This window comes from Onychostoma macrolepis, chromosome 05 (genome assembly GCF_012432095.1).
Source record: "Onychostoma macrolepis isolate SWU-2019 chromosome 05, ASM1243209v1, whole genome shotgun sequence".
Taxonomy (NCBI): domain Eukaryota; kingdom Metazoa; phylum Chordata; class Actinopteri; order Cypriniformes; family Cyprinidae; genus Onychostoma; species Onychostoma macrolepis.
The window spans coordinates 23,248,690-23,272,059 of NC_081159.1; the positions used below are offsets into that span (position 1 = coordinate 23,248,690).

Below are 23,370 nucleotides of genomic sequence, written 5' to 3' on the forward strand. Positions count from 1 at the left end.
TTTAGTCATTAGCAGATCAATGTAGGGCAAATTCGTAGAAAGGGATTGTTGTATGAGAGAAGTGCCATCTGAAAAGTAGTGCTATTCCAGTAAGTGAATTCTGAAGTGAACAAAAGTCACAGCCTGTGTGATCATTGGACAAACTATCGGCTGTCGATGATTTGTCAATTAAAGAATTGTAAAGGAAGCAAGTTGGTATTGGTCATAATTAAACTGAAGTTGTTAAAGTGTATACGCTAGTGAAAAAAAAACAAATAAATAAAAAAAAAAATATATATATATATATATATATATATATACTAAAATGTATTTGAAATACATTTATTTCATGCTAAGTATAACACAAATACATTTACATATTTATGTACTTTATAAAAATACCCTGTAATTTTACTGTTGGTATACTAAACTGGTATACTTAAAGTCTGCTAAATTGAAATTAAATTGGAATTTTGTGCTTAATTCACTTTAATTGTGCTGAAGTCCAGCTAAAGATGTACTGAAGTATATTTGATTGTTCTGTAGTAGAACTATACTTTAGGTACACTTTAAATATCTTGCATTTAAAGACTGATATTATTCAAAAATCATACAATCCTCAGTAGTGACATTAAAACACATTTTAGGCTTAATATTAAGAAATGTGCATTGTACACTAGTAGTACTCCAAATAAAGTTTATAGTTTTTATATCAGTAAGTCTTGAGAGATATGTCAGTAAATATGTTAATATATTTTAACTATGCTTAGTATGAAATAAATGTATTTTATATATATCTCCTAGTATACTAAATAAATTAGTTTACTAAATATAATAAATTAAGCTTACTTGAAAACACTATAATTTAGGTGACATGAGTACATGACCAAACTACATTAAGCACGAGAATTACACACTAAATGTGCACCTTTTGCACTTTGCTATTTTGTTTATCTAGTGCTAAAAACCTTCCTTCCTTTGTTATAAAATTGCCAGCCTGCATTTTTTTTTTCAACCAGAATCACTCACATCATGACAAAATTACGATTTCTGAACTTGGAATTTCCCAGGACTTGAAGGCAGAAACTCCTGATCCATGGTTGTCACTCCTATAATGTTTATGGCCTTTGAGAAACATATATGATGATTTACCCATCCCTGAGATTTGACTCCATATCAAGTGTGTAGAGGAGCAGGTTGCAGTGGGGAAGTGAGTCATCTAAACACGTCTGTCCACTCCTGTGCTATATAAGATGTGACTGGCAGCATGTGGGTGTAGAAGAGCCGTTCTACATAGCAATGCTAGTTTCTCTCTGCTTCAGTGATAGCTTGTCCGGTCAACCTCTGAGTGTGTGATGAAGTGAATAATTTGAAGGCCACTTGGAGTTTATCGAAGCGATCTGACATCTGAAACCCTCTCTGACTCTGTGTTTGCTCTCTGATATGTGACGGCTGCTTGTTTTTCTCTCCCTTTCTTTTAATCTCTCCCCAAATCTTTGATCTGTGGACCTTGGAAAATATCATTGCCATTGTTTGTTCTATTATCCCACATCCTATGATCCCGCTCATTCATTCACTCACTCACATTCCCGGGCCATAAATATTTATCTCCATCCGTACACTGCTCTGTTTTATGTTCCTCTTCTCTGCATCTGAACACACCTGCACCTTTGTCAAAACCATTTAAACCTCATTGCAATACTGGATTTCACTTTTCTGTCACCTCCATCCTCTCCGTCCCTCCACCCTGGTGGTCTGTTTTTCCCTGGTTCTGTCTAGCCTTCTACAGCGCGGCCCCTCTCACCTCGGCGGGCATCATTCCCATCATGCAGTCTTTGTGTCCGGATGGTCAGCGGGATGAGTTTGGCTTCCTGCAGTATAAAAACTCCACGTGAGTCCACCTACGCTCTGTTTCTGATTTTTCCTCTCTTGATGACTAAGATGGGCTCTAATGGATTCAGTTCTCATTATATGGTGTGAATAGCAGTCACCATCACCACCTGTAATAATGATCTTACGAGCTATTAGATTGTGAAATGGATCTTGTCTTTGTGCTTAGATGTGATTTGATAACTATGACCTCAGCATGACTGGTCAGCAGCATTTCTTGGGTTTAGGAGTGTGCTAGCTTAAGTAGCAAGACTGCCTCCTTGATCAGTTTTACTACAGTTGTTTTTCAATTTTGCTGGTAAAGATCATGTCTATTCTCATTCACCAGCCAGAACAGCACAAAACACTGGAAAAATGGTGCAGAAAATGGTGTAGAATTCAGAAATTTCTAGTAATTTCACAATAAATTGTAAAGAAACAGCAAGTAACACATAGAATTAACCATGACATTTTAAAGTATTTAATTATAAAACGTGCTCCAATAAATAATCTTTGTTTTATTTACCACTTAGAAAAATCATTGATCAACAGTGATATTACAAATCGGTATTAATGTATCTCAAAGGACCCTGTGTTATTAAAACTAAATTACTTAAAAATAGATTTCAATGAAATGCTGAATTAATAAACTTATACAGTTTACACAGCAATGCTATATATATATATATATATAAACACATACAGTGGCGTAAACAACTGTATGTATATGCAACTGTAAACTACATGTACAGATCTTATACATCTGTTACAGCTAACGTAGCCATATGCATTTAATGCACATATTATGCCGCACACAGGCTCTCAACAACAATGACGGCTGATCAACAATTTCAACAGTAGGCTAGATTAGGTTGGGTTAAATGCAGAGTAAATTTCCCTACATGGTCAGTAAAAGTCATCCGCCATGCACATTCACGTCACTCTAATGATGACGCGCCCAAAGCAGCAAAACTGTACAAACACTGGACATCCACACACACACCACACCACAATATTATCAACGCACCACGTACGCCTCCATAACAATGTGCATGATACAATACTCATCAAATAATAGAGCACTCACATGTCACTTGTAAATAAAGTCCATGGGTCTGTCATTCCATGTCCCTTTACTCGTATTAAAAAGTAAACACGGTCAACAAAATAACTTGTGCTAGCTGTTAGCCACTCATAGTTGCAATCATTGAAATAGCACATAAAAACTTTGCTGGCCTTTGTTAGTGAATTCAGTTTGGGTGTTGGTCTTCCTTTATCAGTTATTTTCTTTTGTCTGCAAAAGAGTGCCTTGAAAAAGGCGTTCCCTCTCAAGCTTTAACGAGACATCACGGAGAAATTCTCCGTTATGGGAACTCTTTCCCTTCAGCCTTTCCTGAAGTCCTATTGGCTCACGCCAGTCCAAATGACTGGCCAATTGTCATAAAGTATGCAAATCGCATGCAAATACTGATGAGCTCGAGAGGCAGTATAAAATGTGGTGCCCGCGACAATTACGTCAGAATCTTCTACTTCACCTGCTGAATTCATTATGGCTACAGTTTGCAAGATCTGCGCAGGACCAATAGAGCCGCCAGATCAACACGATCACTGCGTCACCTGCCTGGGCCTGGCCCACGCCGAGGTGGCGCTGGACGAGTCCGGATATTGCGCGGACATGCCGGCCCGCATGCTCCAGACCCACTGCGACATGGCTAGCGGCCACTCTCCTAGTCACCCTGGTGTGATTTAAAAAATGCAAATATGAATGGGAATATACAGTGGGTACGGAAAGTATTCAGACCCCCTTACATTTTTCACTCTTTGTTATATTGCAGCCATTTGCTAAAATCATTTAAGTTCATTTTTATTCCTCATTAATGTACACACAGCACCCCATATTGACAGAAAAACACAGAATTGTTGACATTTTTGCAGATTTATTAAAAAAGAAAAACTGAAATATCACATGGTGATATTCCTAAGTATTCAGACCCTTTGCTCAGTATTTAGTAGAAGCACCCTTTTGATCTAATACAGCCATGAGTCTTTTTGGGAAAGATGCAACAAGTTTTTCACACCTGGATTTGGGGATCCTCTGCCATTCCTCCTTGCAGATCCTCTCCAGTTCTGTCAGGTTGGATGGTAAACGTTGGTGGGCAGCCATTTTTAGGTCTCTCCAGAGATGCTCAATTGGGTTTAAGTCAGGGCTCTGGCTGGGCCATTCAAGAACAGTCACGGAGTTGTTGTGAAGCCACTCCTTCGTTATTTTAGCTGTGTGCTTAGGGTCATTGTCTTGTTGGAAGGTAAACCTTCGGCCCAGTCTGAGGTCCTGAGCACTCTGGAGAAGGTTTTCGTCCAGGATATCCCTGTACTTGGCAGCATTCATCTTTCCCTCGATTGCAACCAGTCGTCCTGTCCCTGCAGCTGAAAAACACCCCCACAGCATGATGCTGCCACCACCATGCTTCACTGTTGGGACTGTATTGGACAGGTGATGAGCAGTGCCTGGTTTTCTCCACACATACCGCTTAGAATTAAGGCCAAAAAGTTCAGAGAATCTTATTCAGGTGTTTTTTTAGCAAACTTTATGCGGGCTTTCATGTGTCTTGCACTGAGGAGAGGCTTCCGTCAGGCCACTCTGCCATAAAACCCCGACTGGTGGAGGGCTGCAGTAATGGTTGACTTTCTACAGCTTTCTCCCATCTCCTGACTGCATCTCTGGAGCTCAGCCACAGTGAACTTTGGGTTCTTCTTTACCTCTCTCACCAAGGCTCTTCTCCCCCGATAGCTCAGTTTGGCCGGACGGCCAGCTCTAGGAAGGGTTCTGGTCGTCCCAAACGTCTTCCATTTAAGGATTATGGAGGCCACTGTGCTCTTAGGAACCTTAAGTGCAGCAGACATTTTTTTTGTAACCTTGGCCAGATCTGTACCTTGCCTCAATTCTGTCTCTGAGCTCTTCAGGCAGTTCCTTTGACCTCATGATTCTCATTTGCTCTGACATGCACTGTGAGCTGTAAGGTCTTATATAGACAGGTGTGTGGCTTTCCTAATCAAGTCCAATCAGTATAATCAAACACAGCTGGACTCAAATGAAGGTGTAGAACCATCTCAAGGATGATCAGAAGAAATGGACAGCACCTGAGTTAAATATATGAGTGTCACAGCAAAGGGTCTGAATACCATGTGATATTTCAGTTTTTCTTTTTTAATAAATCTGCAAAAATGTCAACAATTGTGTTTTTCTGTCAATATGGGGTGCTGTGTGTACATTAATGAGGAAAAAAAATAAACTTGATTTTAGCAAATGTCTGCAATATAACAGAGTGAAAAATTTAAGGGCGTCTGAATACTTTCCGTACCCACTGTTCTTCAGAGATATTTCAATCATAAGAATTTTTTAGGGGTACTAATAATTGTGTCCATTGTGTACTAGAGAAAAATATTTATTTCATAATGTAATTTCCCCACTTCTACTTATTTATTTTTTGCTTAAATTAAAGGTTAGGTTTTTAAAAGTATTTTTGAATGAAAGATCACATGGTTAAACAATGCAATTATTTTCACAGCCTTCTTTGATCATATTTACCAAGGGTATATGAATATTAAAAATAAGAATAATTTTGAGCACAACTGTGTACACACACAGTTGTGCTCAAAATTATTCTTATACCTATATAGCATTGCTGTGTAAACTGTATATAGTTATAAAATTATAAAAATTATTATAAAAATAGTATTATAAAACACCCAAACAGAATTGTTTTAATGTTTCCTTAGCAACTAATAAAACTGAAATAAAATAAGTTATAAAATGAATTAAACTAAAACTGAAATAAATTCATGCTAAATAATAAATAAATTCATGCGTAAACCAAAATTGAAATGAAAACTTAAAGTATAAAAAAGTATATTAATATTCTATAATATTATATAAGTAATCCTAAAATAATACTGCAAGGACCTGGTGATACAGTATTATGCCAACATCTAAATCTTGATATGATGAGGTTGTGATTCTTTTTCTGGACTTTGGTGTTTTGTGCTAGAACTAAAGTTGAAAAATATAACTAAAAATGTTTAATTTTGGTGTGAGCTATAAACATAGGTTAAAATGTTATTTTCTCCCCATCTTATATATTATCTAAATTCTCTAAACGGTATCGGCCAGTCTGGACCACACTGGTCTAAGCTGTTGGTTACCCTGCTTATACGACTTGCCTTTCTCTTCTTTTTATTCTGCTCTTCTTCTTCTTTTCTTTTCTTTTTATTTAATTTCTTTGACCTTTCTTTTTCTCCTGTTCCTCAGTGTGACTCAGTTGTTAGAAAGGATCAGTGAAGTCGTGGAGCAGAATCACTTGTTTACGTCAGACAGACCCAGTCTGGGAGAGGAGCTGGAGTCACTGCAGCAGCACCTTGAAAGTCTGAGCTCAGCACAAGGCCCTCTAGAGAGCCACTACAACACCAGCCATGGTCAGAAAACACATGCATGCATATACCAACCTTGACCATAACCGTACATGCAAATTAGAAATTCGAAGCAAATTACTATTGTAGTAAAATAGCAATGCAATTTCTGCTGGAATTAGTGTTTAAATCACATTGTTATTACATTTCAAACACAGATTTCAGATGCAGTTTCAAATGCATGCTTTCATGTGGCTGAACTGTGAATAGCGTATATTCTGTTAACGCTAAATGTACACTTTTGGCATTAAAAAGTTACCTTGTATATAAACACACAGTAATGATGCATTTGTTTGATGATTTTATTAACCATGTATTGAAGGGAATCAGACCACACTGAAAACAACCATACAGCAGAATATTTTAGACAAACATACCCAAAGCAGGCTGGCAAACATCTGGCGTTTTGAGTGTTATTGAACTGATTTCTTACAGGTACCATAATAAAGTCAGTCATACTGGACTTTGTTATCCATGCACTTTTATTCATACTGTATGAATGCAAAAGAGGAAGACTGCAGATGAAGCTGATGTGATTTTTTTTTTTATTTATTTTTTTTTTTTACATATCACATTAATTGCTTTATACTGTACTTGCTTAAATTGTATTGAGCATCTATATACCATTCAAAAATTTGAGGTTGATAATGTTCTTTTAAGTTTTTGAAAGAAGTCTTTTATATTCACCAAGAAGGCATTTATTTAATTAAAAATACAGTAAAAACTAATATTTTGAAATAGTATTACAATTAAAATAACGGTTTTCTATTTTAATGTATTTCTAATCTTAATCTATTTTAATGTAATTTATTCCTGTGATGGCAAGACCAAATTTTCAGCTGCCATTACTCCAGTCTTTAATGTCCTTCAGAATGTTCAGTTATCCTTCAAAAATTATTATTGTATGCTGATTGCGTGCTCAAGAAATATTTCTTATTGCTCAATATTTTAGTTGAAGCTGTAATATTTTTTTTTCAGTATTTTTAAACGAATAGCCAGTTCAAAAGAGTTCAACAGCAATTTGTTTGAAATAGACATTTTTTGTAACCATGTAAAAGCTATAATTCAAAATATTAATATACTATAATTATTATATAATTAATACTAACACTACAAGGACCTGGTGAAACAGTATTTCGCCGACATCTAAATCTTGATATGATGTTGTGATTCCTTTTTTGGACTAACTAAAAATTTTAAATTTTTCGTAAATGTTTCTGGACCACACTGACCAACAATAGACATTTTTTTTAACAATGTAAATTCTTCACTGTCACTTGTATTTATTTATTGCCTGCTTGCTGAATACAAGTATGAATTTCTTTCAATAATAATTACTGACCTCAAACGTTTAAATGGTATTGTACATATACATCAACTGCAGCAAATAAAATTTTCTTTGATGAAAACTTTGTGCATGTCTCTGCTTCAGGTTTTACTGTGGGAAGTGTCCTCAGGAACCAGTCGATGTTCCAGCAGTTCCTGATCAGAAACCTTTCCCTGCCAAACGACACCGCCAGCCTGCTGCTCTCCTCCCCGATCAACCTGAAAGAGGTCTGTCTTCTCACCTCAACTTCCTTTTTCCTCCAACCCAGGTCAGACAGCAGTGCTTTTGAAGTCCAAATCATGACTCAGCGTCATGCTCCTCTGAGCCTTCTTCCTCTTTCATCTTCTTTGGAGTCTCAGCTCGGGTTTGCAGCAACATTAACGATTCTGCTCCATGACAACAGAGAGAGAGGACGTGCGATAGAATCTAATGCTTTAGGGCAGAGGAGCTCCAGCGTAACGTGCTTTAATGTGTCGGGTTAACGTGCTGTAGTTGATGTAAAAGTGTTGAGATATGCTCTTGTGAGTTTCCGAATGAAATCTTAATTTTCCTCAGGGAGTTTCGTTTCTTCTCTACTCTGGCTATTTAAAGTATGTGTGTGAGATAGGAGTTTCTAAATCTGTGCTTGTGCGTGTGTGTGTGTGTGTGTGTGTGTACTCTGTTCAGGTGTATAATCTCATTTTTGGGACGTATCCTAAAGTGGGATCAAAGGTAGGAGAAAAAGATGAAGGACAGCATGAACCCCACAGTCCTGGAGAGAAGCTTGTACAGCTTGAGGTACAGAATGACGGAAACACACACATTTCCATGTGTATGCACACTGCTGTTCACAAGTTTAGGGTCGGTAATTTTTTTTCTTTAAAAGAAATAAATACTTTTATTTAGAAATTGTGAATTAAATCAACAAAGAGTCGTGAAAATAGAGAACAACTGTTTTCAACATTGATAATAATCAAATATATGTTTCTTGAGCAGAAAGTTAGCATATTAGAATGATTTCTGAAGGATCATGTGACACTGAAGACTGGGGTAATGATGCTGAAAACTCAGCTTTAGCATCACTGGAATATTTACATTTTTAAGTTTGTTAACATAGAAAATATATTAAAACTCATGTTTTACTGTACGACCGACCCCAAATTTTTTAAATGTAGTATATGTAATAATTAGATTTTGCAGTTTTTGTGTGGTTGACACTCATAGCGGATTGCATATATTCATAAATAAAACTAATTGTATAAAGGTGCATTTATGGAGCAATGCCTTTTTCTTTGCAAAAATACATTTCTCTATTTTATTTTTATCATATGTCTCAAAGCATTTTTGTGTAACAGCAACTTCTAATTGAATAAATATAAAAATTAATTTGGTTTAAAAATAACATACTGCCTCTATATTTCTTAGACTCCATTAAAATGCACAAGAAGTGCAAATATTAAACTTACAGTAATGCAAGTCTGCAATAATTAAATACTATAATAATTGTGCCACATTTTACAGACTTAATGCAGTGCCAGTGCTGCTGCAGTGCCTCTCTCATTCATATTTCATACTTGTTGAGCGCTGTAAGCAACATTTTTTGAATACCACACACATAATGTACCTACTACTTGACAGATATCACAGAGTCCTGAGAAATCACCTGTCTTTGGCCCAGCCCAGTTTTTTTGTAAATGGCAAAAAAGAGTCAGGGAAGCAGGCAGCACCTTTTTTTTTCTTCAGCATTTGTGTTTGTCGATTTGTTGGCATGTCTTTGGGTTAGGGCTTTTGGAGAGAGGTTGTGAGGTTAAGATATCAGATTGAAATGATTTGAAATGATAGAATTCTTAATAGATTAAATATAATAATATGCATTATACTATATTCATTTTGAGAGGCATAAAAATTAGTTTTGAAACCGATACTGTACTTTGATTTGGATTCAGTAGACAGTTAGGTGTGATCTCACTATGCATCAGCACCAATTCAGAATACTGAAATGAGGAGGCAAAGTCCCTTCCATACATGTTTTTTTTTTGGTGGGGTTTATTTTCATAAATTCTTAAGTTCCGGTTACATTTCATGCTGCTGGGCCAATTGAAATGATGTTTGCACTTTAATGTCATCATCAAGTTTAAGCATTTTAAATAAAAAAAAGTAAATTTAGACTGTTTATCATTTTCTAGTGCCAATTTTTTTTGCATAGACATCACCTACTCAAAACAGGGACAAAACGCCCCTGCTATATTTATAGGTAGTAGTCATTTGCTGTGAAGGGCTTTCCAATTAGGGCATGCAATTGCTTAAACCTTGCAATTATAAAACAATCAGTATGTTTCAGTCTCTCTGCTTATTCATGCTCAGAAGCAGTTACTTGGAGGCTGGCGTAGTTTGGAGGGGGGTCTGATTCAGAAGGCATTGAGAGACCCAACCAAAGCTGCTCACCGTCAAGCTCTGCTCAAAGTCCTGTCCCAGGCTCTCGGGATTGCTGGAGGTGGAGGAGGTCAAAAATTTGATCCTCAAGCATTGCGTGAGATGGAGGTTGGTCTGCAACTCAATGTTAAATACATTTTTTTTTTTTTTTAATTTGGTCTGCAGAAATCAGAATCTCTTCAGTTTAATAACAACACCTCGCAAAACGTCTTACACTTTTTCCTATTTTTTAGGGGATTCTGTTGACTGGTGCAGTGCTTGAAACCCTCACTTGTGGGGAAGGAGGGAACAGTGAGATAAGCAAAATCCTATTGGTCCCTGAGAAACAACAGGCAGTTTTACAGGCCTATCAAATGACTGTTTGTGGTGGAAGGGCGGAACAGAGGACGGAGCTGTTCGGGAAGTTAAGTGAAGAATTGAGAGATCAGATTGATACACAGAGAGTGTTTGATCAGGTACATGCAAGAACTGTTAAGTACTTTGACACAATCTGTATTGTTAAAAGCGCTATATAAATAAAGGTGACTTGACACAGACACAATTTTGTATTTGCATTTAATGTTCCAGGGGTTCATTTTTATTAAAAATAACCTATACATGCATACATATACGTGAAAAAATTAAACATACAGGTGCATCTCCATAAATTAGAATGTCGTGGAAAAGTTCATTTATTTCAGTAATTCAACTCAAATTGTGAAACTCGTGTATTAAATAAATTCAATGCACACAGACTGAAGTAGTTTAAGTCTTTGGTTCTTTTAATTGTGATGATTTTGGCTCACATTTAACAAAAACCCACCAATTCACTATCTCAACAAATTAGAATACTTCATAAGACCAATAAAAAAACATTTTTAGTGAATTGTTGGCCTTCTGGAAAGTATGTTCATTTACTGTATATGTACTCAATACTTGGTAGGTGCTCATTTTGCTTTAATTACTGCCTCAATTCGGCGTGGCATGGAGGTGATCAGTTTGTGGCACTGCTGAGGTGGTATGGAAGCCCAGGTTTCTTTGACAGTGGCCTTCAGCTCATCTGCATTTTTTGGTCTCTTGTTTCTCATTTTCCTCTTGACAATACTCCATAGATTCTCTATCGGGTTCAGGTCTGGTGAGTTTGCTGGTCAGTCACGCACACCAACACCATGGTCATTTAACCAACTTTTGGTGCTTTTGGCAGTGTGGGCAGGTGCCAAATCCTGCTGGAAAATGAAATCAGCATCTTTAAAAAGCTGGTCAGCAGAAGGAAGCATGAAGTGCTCCAAAATTTCTTGGCAAACGGGTGCAGTGACTTCGGTTTTCAAAAAACATAATGGACCAACACCAGCAGATGACATTGCACCCCAAATCATCACAGACTGTGGAAACTTAACTCTGGACTTCAAGCAACTTGGGCTATGAGCTTCTCCACCCTTCCTCCAGACTCTAGGACCTTGGTTTCCAAATGAAATACAAAACTTGCTCTCATCTGAAAAGAGGACTTTGGGCCACTGGGCGACAGTCCAGTTCTTCTTCTCCTTAGCCCAGGTAAGACGCCTCTGACGTTGTATGTGGTTCAGGAGTGGCTTAACAAGAGGAATACGACAGCTGTAGCCAAATTCCTCGACATGTCTGTGTGTGGTGGCTCTTGATGCCTTGACCCCAGCCTCAGTCCATTCCTTGTGAAGTTCACCCAAATTCTTGAATGGATTTTGCTTGACAATCCTCATAAGGCTGCGGTTCTCTCGGTTGGTTGTGCATCTTTTTCTTCCACATTTTTTCCTTCCACTCAACTTTCTGTTAACATGCTTGGATACAGCACTCTGTGAACAGCCAGCTTCTTTGGCAATGAATGTTTGTGGCTTACCCTCCTTGTGAAGGGTGTCAATGATTGTCTTCTGGACAACTGTCAGATCAGCAGTCTTCCCCATGATTGTGTAGCCTAGTGAACCAAACTGAGAGACCATTTTGAAGGCTCAGGAAACGTTTGCAGGTGTTTTGAGTTGATTAGCTGATTGGCATGTCACCATATTCTAATTTGTTGAGATAGTGAATTGGTGGGTTTTTGTTAAATGTGAGCCAAAATCATCACAATTAAAAGAACCAAAGACTTAAACTACTTCAGTCTGTGTGCAAGTTTCACAATTTGAGTTGAATTACTGAAATAAATTAACTTTTCCACGACATTCTAATTTACTGAGATGAACCTGTATTAATATTTTTGCGTGATAATTATTTATCAGTAACAGTCCCAGTTGTAATGTACCACATCGAACAATTTTGCCATTTATTTGTCTATTTATTTTGACATTTAAGGATATATAAAAGCTAACTGTGAAGCTAGTTTTAGAAAGACACGGGAATCTGTCATTTTATTCCATTCATTATTGCTAAAAATGTCATTTCCATCACCATAATTGAATAAAAAGGGCAGAGAGTGCTATTAAACACAATATAGAATTTAAGATGTGCTGTAAATTACACTGTGGTTGGAATTTTCATTACTTTCAGAGAAAAAAGACGTGTCCCATATAGTTATGACATTATTAGTTGACAAATTAAACTATTGAGAGTATAAAAAGAGTGTTTAAGAAAGTGTATAAGTGACCATTAGTTGTAGAAACACTGATACTGTACATATTACTTAATATTAAGTATTACTCCTCTTTCCTTTCTCCGTATGTCACTCACTCCTGTCCTCCTTCCCCAGTTGCGTCTGGAGCAGTCCAACATATCCGGTCTCTTGGATCAATCCCATCTCGGCGCTCTGCTGAAGAACCTGGAGGATGTAGAACGGCTCTTGAGGGATGTGGATTTGCTGTCAGGTCTGGCCAGACTGCTCCCTAAAGGGGCCTGTGCAGGCCACCAGCCTCCTCCTATAGCCAACACCACCTCTTGGAGCTCCAATACAACAACATGGGGTCCCAACACAACAGACAGCACTGTGGAGGAAGGAGAGGGGACTGCAGGAAATGAGGCAGAGGCTGAAAACCCTAGATCACAGTTTTCTGCCTTTGTTCAGCTGTGGGCAGGTCTTCAGCCCATTCTTTGTGGAAATAACAGGTGTGTATATGAGTGTCACGGTGTTTTACCTTTCTGAGTGAAATGACTTTTTTTCAATAATCTTTATTGTTTTATCAGGATTATTGAGCCAGAAGCTCTTAAACAGGGCAATATGAGTTCCTTGGGCTTTACCAGCAAAGAACAAAGAAACTTGGGATTACTTGTCCATCTCATGACTACAAATCCCAAAATCCTCTACTCTCCCATTGGCTCAGAGGTGGACAAGGTCATACAAAAGGCAAGTCCAGACTCTAAGGCGTTTCAAGGCTTAAAAAACTCTTACAGTGAGAAAAATTGCAAAAATAAATTAGTTCTGAATCCAAATGACTTTTTTTTTTTTTTTTTAACTTCCTGCTGGTCATTCTTTCATTTAATTTCGGTTGTACCCGATTAATAGAGAATCATTTGAATAGCTGGAAAATATTTGGTCAGATTGTTTTTTTTTCTCTCTCTCTTTAGGCCAATGAGACATTTGCTTTTGTGGGTAATGTGACTCATTATGCCCGTGTGTGGCTCAACATCTCAGCTGAATTAAGGGCCTTCCTAGAGGAGGGTAAATTGCACAATCACCTGATGTGGCTCCAGCAGGTAACATTCTGTCTTTCAGTCGCTAATTTAAGAATTTTTAGTTTAAATAGCACATTGTGTTGTGCATGTGCTTGATGTCTTTTTTTTGTCTGTATGTCATAGTTCATTGCAGACCTGAAGAAGCACCATGAACTGTTGAACGTCTCAGACAGTGAGCTGATGAACAGTCTGCTGGAGGAGAACTTCACCCTGCCAAACACAACCACTCTATTGGAGCAGCTTCACACCATTGATAATGCTGCCTGTGGTTGGACAAACTTCATGTCAAAGGTCTGGAGAAGAATTTGATTTAACTTGTCCAATCTTATATATCTATTGCAAAAAACCTTGTGTTGTCTGTTTTGAGTTTGAATTAGAATCAACATGAATACAACTATGTCCTTTTTATTTAATTGCATTGTTAATTTTGATAGAAAAAATATAATTCTGACTTTTTTCAACACTTTTATTCTAAAAACTAAATCTGTTCTGAATGCCTCAGGTCAGTGTGGATATCTTCAGAGGCTTCCCTGATGAAGAGAGCATTGTCAATTACACACTGAACCAGGCCTACCGAGACAATGTCTCAGTCTTTGCAAGTGAGTGATCACTTTTATTGCATTTATTGTGATGAGAATTTGTGGAAATAAAATTGTCCTGAAGATAATATCAAAATGCAATGTAGGCTTAATTTTTTTATGTAAATGATAGTTTTTTCATATGATTTTGTAGTGTAATATGACTCAGCTATATCTTAACAAGGTTTGAGACACTGGCCCATCCATTCCCCATTAAAACTACATTTGCATGATTCATTTAGCCCTTAGTCATACCTTGTTAAATATAGCCAGTAGCCATATGTTTAATCTGTGCATCCTCTCTAGGTGTGATTTTCCAGACCAATAAAGATGGATCTCTGCCACCCCATGTTATGTACAAGATTCGACAGAACTCCAGCTTCACAGAGAAAACAAATGAAATCCGTCGAGCTTATTGGCGCCCTGGGCCGAACACGGGTGGCAAATTCTACTTCCTTTATGGCTTTGTGTGGATCCAAGGTATGATAAGATGACTTAGCAAGACTTTGTCCTTTGACCTACAATAAAATTTTGGATAGGATATCCAAAAGCAGATATTGTTTTGCATTTACTGTAAATCACTTTAGCTTGAGCACTTTTAAAGTTTTGATCTTATTAGCCATGAAAGATATAGCTTTCATCTACAGAGTGGTAATCTAAACTCACATTTTGCACAAATAGTTAATTCTGCCATTTGTGCAAAATTCTTTACAAAACTGTTGACAAAGCAATAAATCGCTCGCTCTGAAACAACATCCACAGAGTACTGAATTGGCATGGGAAAAGTGGAATGAATTTGATGTTTTATTTAAAATGAAAGTTCTTCTGGTAAAATGTGTACCTGGTTATGTAAAGCTTGGTGCACCAGTCAGTAAAGTGCTGCTTTGGCATTTCTGGAAGCTGCACTTATTTAAGAGCTCAGAAAAGCCAAGAGGATCAAAGCTTTCCCTCAGCGTAAAGCTGCAGTGTGCAAATTCAGCTTCAGCATGTCTACTTGATGCTGTGTTGACATTTTCCATGTTTCTTCCTCTTAGATATGATTGAGCGGGCAATCATCAACACATTTGTGGGCCATGATGTTGTTGAGCCTGGAAACTACGTGCAGATGTTTCCCTATCCATGCTACACTAGAGACGAGTGAGCTTGGTCTTTACTTTTGTTGTATATTTTGTAAATACATAGTCTAAAATGCTGTGTTTAAGACATGGTGAATCGCAGATGTTCAGTTGCATTGCGTTAATGTGTGTTATACACATTATAGAGTGGGATCTGAATGTTCTCGGAGCCAGAAAGAACACAGATGTTAATATTAAGAAAAAAAAAAACATCCCTTGCTCCAAGCAAAATCACGCAAGCTCCCCGCTCTGCTTCCACTCCGCATTAAATTTGCAGATGACACAGCATTAGTCAGTCTCCTTCAGGGGAAAGAGGACAATCATAGGCTAAACTTAGGGCAGTATACTTTGTGCTGTGATGCTTCTGATCTATTTAAAACTTTTAAGACCAAACAGATGTGGGTATATTGTTTGGGGGAAAAAAACTTAATGTGTGTTACTACTGTTGAAGGAGAGCCAATTTAGAAAGTCATAAAGTGTAAACATCTTGGGTTTTATAAACTTTTGTATCATTTGCACATTTGGAGACAATACTGTGGAGAAAAAAGAAGTTGAAGAAAATCCTAACCACTGCAAGCATACTTTTAGGTATCCTCAAGAATGGTATTCTAGGTATCTCAGTAATAAATTTCTCCTAGATCAGAAGCACCCACTTTACCAGGAATTGGAAGCTGCCTCAAGGTTCTAGGTTTAGGTTGCCATTATTTAGTAAAAACAATACTTTTTACTTAAACTGGGTTTTTGTAATGTTTTTGAAAGGCACAGTCAGGGAAAACCATGATCCATGACTGTCAAACTGCTAGAATCCTAAAAAAAAAAAATCCTGCACAGAAATGTTTTGTGACATTATGAATGCCTTTACTGTTACTTATGATCAGTATGTATCAATGTAATCAATGTATTTTTATTTACTTTGTGAAAAGCTGTCTGTGAGGACCGGAATAAAATTATTATTGATTGATTGATTGATTGAATGAATATAATACATCCATGATGTATAAAATGTTGTTTTCGTTTTCTAAGTTAATATTAGCGATGTACTGGTGGACTACTGTACAAGTGCTTGCATTTTAGTGGAGGTGAGGAGTTGTGACAGGTTTTTCCATTTGCAGTTTTCTGTTCGTTATCGAGCACATGATGCCTCTGTGTATGGTCATATCCTGGGTCTACTCTGTAGCCATGATGATCCAACACATTGTAGCAGAGAAGGAGCAAAGACTGAAAGAGGTGAGAGAATAGACTGGACTTTCTTTTAAAACAAACTGGTGTCACTAACAAACTTCTGAGAGAGTTCAAGAGTGATGCCATGGTTGATGCAAGGTGTTTTTCCACAGGTGATGAAGATGATGGGCTTGAATAATGCAGTGCACTGGGTGGCTTGGTTCATCACAGGCTTCGTGCAGCTTTCGATCTCAGTGACGGCCCTCACTGCCATACTGAAATATGGCAAAGTCCTCCTCCACAGCGATCCCTTTATCATCTGGCTCTTCCTCACAATCTACGCCGTCGCCACCATCATGTTCTGGTACTGGACCCATATTCTGATGTTTACTTGCTGTTTCACTCTATTTACATTGCTTTTCAATGAAGAACAGTAGTCAAAAGTTGTTGATGTTATGTAAAAGTTCTCTCCATTTCTTTTTTGGGAAGTTTCCTTGTGTCGGTGTTGTACTCCAAAGCCAAACTGGCTTCAGCATGTGGAGGAATCATCTACTTTCTGAGTTATGTGCCATACATGTATGTGGCCATAAGAGAAGAGGTGGCTCATGACAAAATCACTGCCTTTGAGAAGTGCATAGCGGTATGAAGGCTTCCCATGAATCCCTTTCATGTTCCATTTTAATAGTCTATTGATCTTCAGTAAACAAGTGGTTCTCTCTCTGCAGTCTTTAATGTCTACCACAGCGTTTGGTCTGGGATCTAAGTACTTTGCCCTGTATGAAGTTGCTGGGGTTGGAATCCAGTGGCGTACTATCAACCAGTCACCTGTAGAGGGCGATGACTTTAACCTTCTGCTGTCTATGGTTATGCTCACCATTGATGCCATTGTATATGGTGTGTTGACCTGGTATATAGAGGCTGTGCATCCAGGTAAGCTGCAGTGATGTCATTATTGTGCAGTGCAAACACTGCCCATGTTCTTGTTATTCAGTATCAAACTTAAAGTATTGGGTTTTAGTTTCTGTAATGTTCTCCTCCAGGGATGTACGGACTGCCCCGGCCATGGTATTTTCCCTTGCAGAAATCCTATTGGTTAGGAAGTGGCCGCATAGAGACATGGGATTGGCCGTGGGGTGGCAGCACCAGGCTAAGCGTGATGGAGGAGGACCAGGCTTGTGCTATGGAACACAGACGCTCAGGTACACTTCATTCCATCCATCCATCCATCTGTCCCTCCATCCATCTAGCCCTCCAACCCTCCATCCATCCATCCAGCCCTCCTACCATCCATCCATCCATCCCTCCCTCCATCCATCCAGCCCTCCAACCCTCCATCCATCCATCCATCCATCCAGCCCTCCAACCCTCCATCCATCCATCAGCCCTCCATCCATCAATCCCTCCCTCCATCCCTATTATCAGCTTACACTCTTTGTTAAAGTTAGAATGTTTTGCGTAACAATAATGTAATTTGTTGAGATATTTTTAGGCATGTTACTAAATTTATGATTGTTTGTTGCTCAGAGGAAACTCGTGGAATTGAAGAAGAACCCAGTCACTTGCCGCTGGTGGTGTGCATAGACAAACTAACCAAAGTCTACAAGACGGGCAGCAAACTGGCCCTAAACAAGCTGAGCCTAAACCTGCATGAGAACCAGGTTGTCTCCTTCTTGGGACACAATGGGGCTGGCAAGACCACCACTATGTGAGTGTTAGGATATTGTGTTTCGTAGTGTATCAGGGTGGTTCTAGACCCATGCTGTGCTTATTTATGCTCACAATCTCTTGTAGGTCCATACTCACAGGATTGTTTCCACCCACCTCTGGCTCTGCCACCATATATGGCCATGACATCCGCACAGACATGGAGCGTATCAGGCAGAATTTGGGCATGTGTCCCCAGCACAATGTTCTGTTCGACAAGCTCAGTGTGGAGGAACATCTGTGGTTCTACTCGCGTCTGAAGGGCATGGCCGAGGAAGATATCCGGAAGGAGATGGACAAGTGGGTTGACGCACTCGCATTTTGTTAACACTTACTCAATCGTATCCATTCCTGTGTTCATAAAGGCTGTGTGTTGGAATTCACAGGATGATAGAGGATCTCGAATTGTCCAACAAACGTCACAGTCTGGTTCAGACTCTTTCTGGGGGGATGAAGAGGAAGTTGTCGGTGGCAATTGCGTTTGTAGGTGGGTCCCGGGCGGTGATTTTAGATGAACCCACAGCAGGAGTGGACCCGTATGCCCGTCGAGCAATCTGGGACCTCATCCTTAAATATAAACAAGGTGATCCTATCATTACTAATCATAAATACAGTATTGTTTAAAGTTTGGGGTCAGTCATTAGTTTCCAAATATATGATCAGTCCAAAACTAGAATCTGTGTGTGAGCAGGTCGCACCATCCTGCTCTCCACTCACCACATGGATGAGGCTGATTTGCTTGGAGACCGTATTGCCATCATCTCACATGGCAAACTCAAGTGCTGCGGTTCTCCCCTGTTCCTCAAGAGCACATATGGAGATGGCTACAAACTTACACTTGTCAAGAAACAGAGTGACTCACACACTGCAGGTATATGTGTGGATATGTGTCTTCTCATTTGTGGACTTTTTGGAAAATTGTAATTATTAATGTCTGAGATGGCATGTTGCCATTATGGGTTTGAGTCCAGCTCATGTAATTTCCCTATCTGAGTCCCCATTTTCCTCTCAGTACTCTCCTATCCGTAAATTTACCAAAATGTCCTGATGTCTTCAAAAATTATGAATCAGGGTTATTAAGCTATCAAAAAATATTAATTGAAATAATTCTGAAATAAAATATAAATATTAGATGATGAAAAACTAAATGGAAATTAGAAGTGTTTTGTTTGCAACCAACCGAAATGAGTTAAAACAGTAAAATTAACTAAAAAAATTAATAAAAATAAAATTGAAATAAATTCAACTTAAAAAGTAATATTTAACAAAAGCAAATTACATTACACAATTACTAAAATCAAAAAGTATCTAAAATAAAAATGGAAACTGAAAATATAAAACTAAAATCTAATTTGAAATATTAATAAAAGCTATAATAATAGTATATAAATAATACTAAAATAACATTATAAATGTATACAAATTTTTATCACTTCTGTCTGTTTTACAATGTAAAACGCTGTTTGTTTTTCTGTGAACCTACTATTTGTTGCATGTGTTTTATCTCCATATTTTTTATATGGTTCGTCTGTTCCTCATTTCATTGTTTGTTCCTTTAAAATATCAAAAGAGCAGACGAAAAATCTCTTAGTTTTCCTTCTGCTCTTTCATCTGCCATGACCCAAAATCATGTTTCTGTTTGTTCTCAGATCAGTCAAGCCAGTCTCCCGCTTCTTCCATATCTCCATGTTCAGAGAGCAGAGTCACACAGTTCATCCGTCAGTACGTTGCCTCCTGTCTGCTGGTGTCCGACTCCAACACTGAGCTCTCTTATGTCCTACCGTCTGAGGCTGTCAAGAAAGGCTGTTTCGAGAGGCTGTTTCAGGTAGGCCTACACATAAACATTTTTAGACTGTTGGAAAAACATAATTTGATATCAGTAAAACCTTTATTAAACTGAATATGAAGCGTTCACTGATGGGCACATATGTCGGTGTATTTTCTTCAGGTTCTGGAGCAGAGTTTGGACAGTTTGGCCTTGACCAGCTTTGGTGTGATGGACACCACACTGGAGGAGGTCTTTCTGAAAGTATCAGAAGAAGATCTTTCACTGGAGAACAGCGATGCAGGTTAGATGGTCAGACAGATATATTAAAGCAATGCATCTAAAGCCATTAGATTTTATTTATGGTTCACATTTCATGTCTCCCTCTCATTTTTCTCTGTCAGATATGAAGGACTCTCCCGGCGGAGCGTCAGCTGGGAAGCCCTCTAATCTGTTAGGAGGGCCACAGTGTGAGGGGGCACCAGCTGCTACTGTGATCCGGCCAGAGGTGGAGCTCAGTAACCTGATGATGTGCTCCAGGCTGAGCCCAAGCCAAGCATCCTTACAGTCCGGCTCTTCTCTCGGCTCAGTGAGAGGGGATGAAGGGGGCCTTTATTCTGACTTCTATGGAGACTACTGCCCATTATTTGACAATGGCCAGGATCCTGACTCGGCCAGTCTCAGAGGTGTGTAAATTGGATTAAATAATAATAATAATTATTATTATTATTATTATTATTATTATTATTATTTTAAGTGGATAATTGTAGGTTAATAACACATTTATTCAGTTTGACATTGTAACTGTTTTATTGTGATCTGTGTCATTTCTGATTAGAAAAATAAATTAACATAAAAACATTAACATAATTAAACATTATCATATTGTTTCCTTTAAAAAACCGAATGCATTAACTACATAAATTATTTATCACAGATCATTTGTATTAAATATTTTTCAATGAAAGCCCTAATTATTGATAATTATTTTTATTATCAGTTTAATTACACTGATATTTTAGACGCTTTTCTTCATTAATAGCTCAGTTGGTAGTTGTGCGAAGGAACTCACTAGGAACCAGTTCTTTTTGTGGTTATATCTTGAAGGCTTTTGGAAAGAACATTGTTCTAGTGCTGTTTGCCGCCTTTGGACACAAAGCGGAAGTCTGTCTGAGACAAATGCATCTCTGAACGGCCTGTAGGTAACAGATAAAGATTACCTACCGCTCAGTGTACTATATACTCTCTGTGCTCCAGATGAAGAGTCCTCTTCGGAGCCGACCATACACGAGGGCCAGGGCAGCTTTAAGCTTGAGGGCTGGTGGCTAAAACTCCGGCAGTTTCACGGGCTGATAGTGAAAAGGTTTCACTGCGCAAAGAGGAACACCAAGGGCATTTTCTCACAGATCCTGCTGCCTGCTTTCTTCGTCTGTGTGGCAATGACTGTAGCTCTATCAGTGCCTGAGATTGGTGAGGACATGTGGCACCTTGTGTTGTGATTGTTTGTGTGTTCTGTTTCTCTGGAGAATGTAGGTTGACCAAAATCTTGTATGACAGCATAAATAATTTTATATCAAGATATATAATGGTACATATCACGGTAAGCATATATGTGACCCTGGACCACAAAACCAGTCTTAAGTCGCTGGGGTATATTTGTAGCAATAGCCAAAAATACATTGTATGGGTCAAAATTATCGATTTTTCTTTTATGCCAAAAATCATTAGGATATTAAGTAAAGATCATGTTCCATGAAGATATTTTGCAAATTTCTTACTGTAAATGTATCAACTTAATTTTTGATTAGTAATATGCATTGCTAAGAACTTCATTTGGACAACTCTAAAGGCAATTTTCTCAATATTTCGATTTTTTTGCACCCTCAGATTCCAGAATTTCAAATAGTTGATACATATAATAGTTCAGCCAAATATTGTCCTATACTAACAAACCATACATCAATGGAAATCTTATTTATTCAGCTTACAGATGATGTATAAATCTCAATTTCGAAAAATTGACACTTAAGACTGGTTTTGTCATCCAGGGTCACATATATCATGTTATATAAACAACTGTTTACAATTTTGGGGTCAAATTTTTTTTACACATTTATAATGTTACTACAGATCTATACATTTTAAATAAATGCTGTTCTTTTGCATCATGATTTCCTCAAAAAAAGTAAACACTGATAATAAGAAATGTTTCTTGAACACATTTCTGAAGGATCACATGACACTGAAAACTGGAATAATGGCTGCTGAAAATTCAGCCTATATGACCATAAAAACATCTTTCAAAAACATTTAAAAATATTACCGACCCCAAAGCTTTAAACAGTAGTGTATACTATTATTTTTAAATTATTTAATTATAATTTATATTAATTAAAATGTAAAGAATACAGTGAATTAAATACTGTACTACTTAAAGCTTTGCTAGTATGTAAAGTACAAGCTTTTGATATTAGCTTTTGGGGGCAATATCTTTTTAAAAATATAATTATGAAGATTATACAATTTAATCAGAGCAGTGTTTATCTGGCACAAAAAATGATGCAGATCTTAATTAGACCTAAGTGAAGACTGTTCTGTTGGTCTCTCTTTGGCTCTGTAGGTGACCTTCCTCCCCTGATGCTGTCTCCATCTCAGTATCACAACTACACACAGCCTCGTGGAAACTTCATCCCTTACGCCAATGAAGACAGGCTTCAGTACAGGTCAGCCACTAGAAATATCGTTTTAAATATCTAGAGGCTTCTTTTGCATTATAATGAAGACACAGACATTGTCCCTCTAAATGCCTATCAACCTTTCTTTGCTCCAGGAGTAAACTTTCTCCAGATGCCAGTCCACAGAGGATTGTTAACACCCTGCGTCTACCCTCTGGAGTTGGTGCGACGTGTGTACTGAAAACTCCCTTCAACAGCACTCTGGACCAACTGGCCCAAACCCTGAATCCATATGCCAACAACTCCAAAACCCTGGCGGCCCGCTACTTTGACTCTATGTGCCTGGATTCCTTCACACAGGGTGTGCCTTTATCAAATTTTGTGCCCCCGCCACCCTCTCCTGCCCCCTCAGATGACCCAGATGCACATTTTGAAGATGGCCTTTGGAACTACACTGCCGCTCCTCCCACGACTGTCCGAGGTCAGAGTTTACAGACTGGTGTATGGTTAAATATGCATGTTTTGTTGACAAAATGTAGATACTGCTGCACTTTCACAATAATTTTTACAATTTAAAATAACTTTTTTTTTAAAATTATTTTAATACATTTTAAAATGTAATTTGTTCCTGTGATGGCAAAGCTGACTTTTTAGCAGCCATTACTCCAGTCTCAAGTGTAACATGATCCTTCAGAAATCATTGTAATAA

General features: G+C 38.0%; 1 protein-coding gene across 4 annotated transcripts in view; it reads left to right on the forward strand.

Annotated features, from left to right (window-relative positions):
• Positions 1 to 23,370, forward strand: part of abca2 (ATP-binding cassette, sub-family A (ABC1), member 2) — a 69,214-nt gene that overhangs the window by 34,509 nt on the left and 11,335 nt on the right. For 2 of the 4 annotated variants that reach the window (XM_058774503.1, XM_058774505.1), the window contains exons 3-30: positions 1,759 to 1,870; positions 6,155 to 6,318; positions 7,745 to 7,866; positions 8,306 to 8,416; positions 9,983 to 10,159; positions 10,285 to 10,506; positions 12,744 to 13,096; positions 13,175 to 13,334; positions 13,556 to 13,684; positions 13,787 to 13,954; positions 14,166 to 14,262; positions 14,548 to 14,721; positions 15,276 to 15,378; positions 16,469 to 16,583; positions 16,691 to 16,881; positions 17,007 to 17,157; positions 17,243 to 17,447; positions 17,558 to 17,716; positions 18,042 to 18,222; positions 18,309 to 18,521; positions 18,608 to 18,804; positions 18,913 to 19,092; positions 19,871 to 20,046; positions 20,170 to 20,290; positions 20,391 to 20,672; positions 21,244 to 21,456; positions 22,607 to 22,709; positions 22,817 to 23,142. In XM_058774503.1, the coding sequence (XP_058630486.1) occupies positions 1,759 to 1,870; positions 6,155 to 6,318; positions 7,745 to 7,866; positions 8,306 to 8,416; positions 9,983 to 10,159; positions 10,285 to 10,506; positions 12,744 to 13,096; positions 13,175 to 13,334; positions 13,556 to 13,684; positions 13,787 to 13,954; positions 14,166 to 14,262; positions 14,548 to 14,721; positions 15,276 to 15,378; positions 16,469 to 16,583; positions 16,691 to 16,881; positions 17,007 to 17,157; positions 17,243 to 17,447; positions 17,558 to 17,716; positions 18,042 to 18,222; positions 18,309 to 18,521; positions 18,608 to 18,804; positions 18,913 to 19,092; positions 19,871 to 20,046; positions 20,170 to 20,290; positions 20,391 to 20,672; positions 21,244 to 21,456; positions 22,607 to 22,709; positions 22,817 to 23,142 (4,905 nt within the window). The remainder of the gene's footprint in view (positions 1 to 1,758; positions 1,871 to 6,154; positions 6,319 to 7,744; positions 7,867 to 8,305; positions 8,417 to 9,982; positions 10,160 to 10,284; positions 10,507 to 12,743; positions 13,097 to 13,174; positions 13,335 to 13,555; positions 13,685 to 13,786; positions 13,955 to 14,165; positions 14,263 to 14,547; positions 14,722 to 15,275; positions 15,379 to 16,468; positions 16,584 to 16,690; positions 16,882 to 17,006; positions 17,158 to 17,242; positions 17,448 to 17,557; positions 17,717 to 18,041; positions 18,223 to 18,308; positions 18,522 to 18,607; positions 18,805 to 18,912; positions 19,093 to 19,870; positions 20,047 to 20,169; positions 20,291 to 20,390; positions 20,673 to 21,243; positions 21,457 to 22,606; positions 22,710 to 22,816; positions 23,143 to 23,370) is intronic. The other 2 variants (XM_058774506.1, XM_058774504.1) reach the window with 2 other exon arrangements.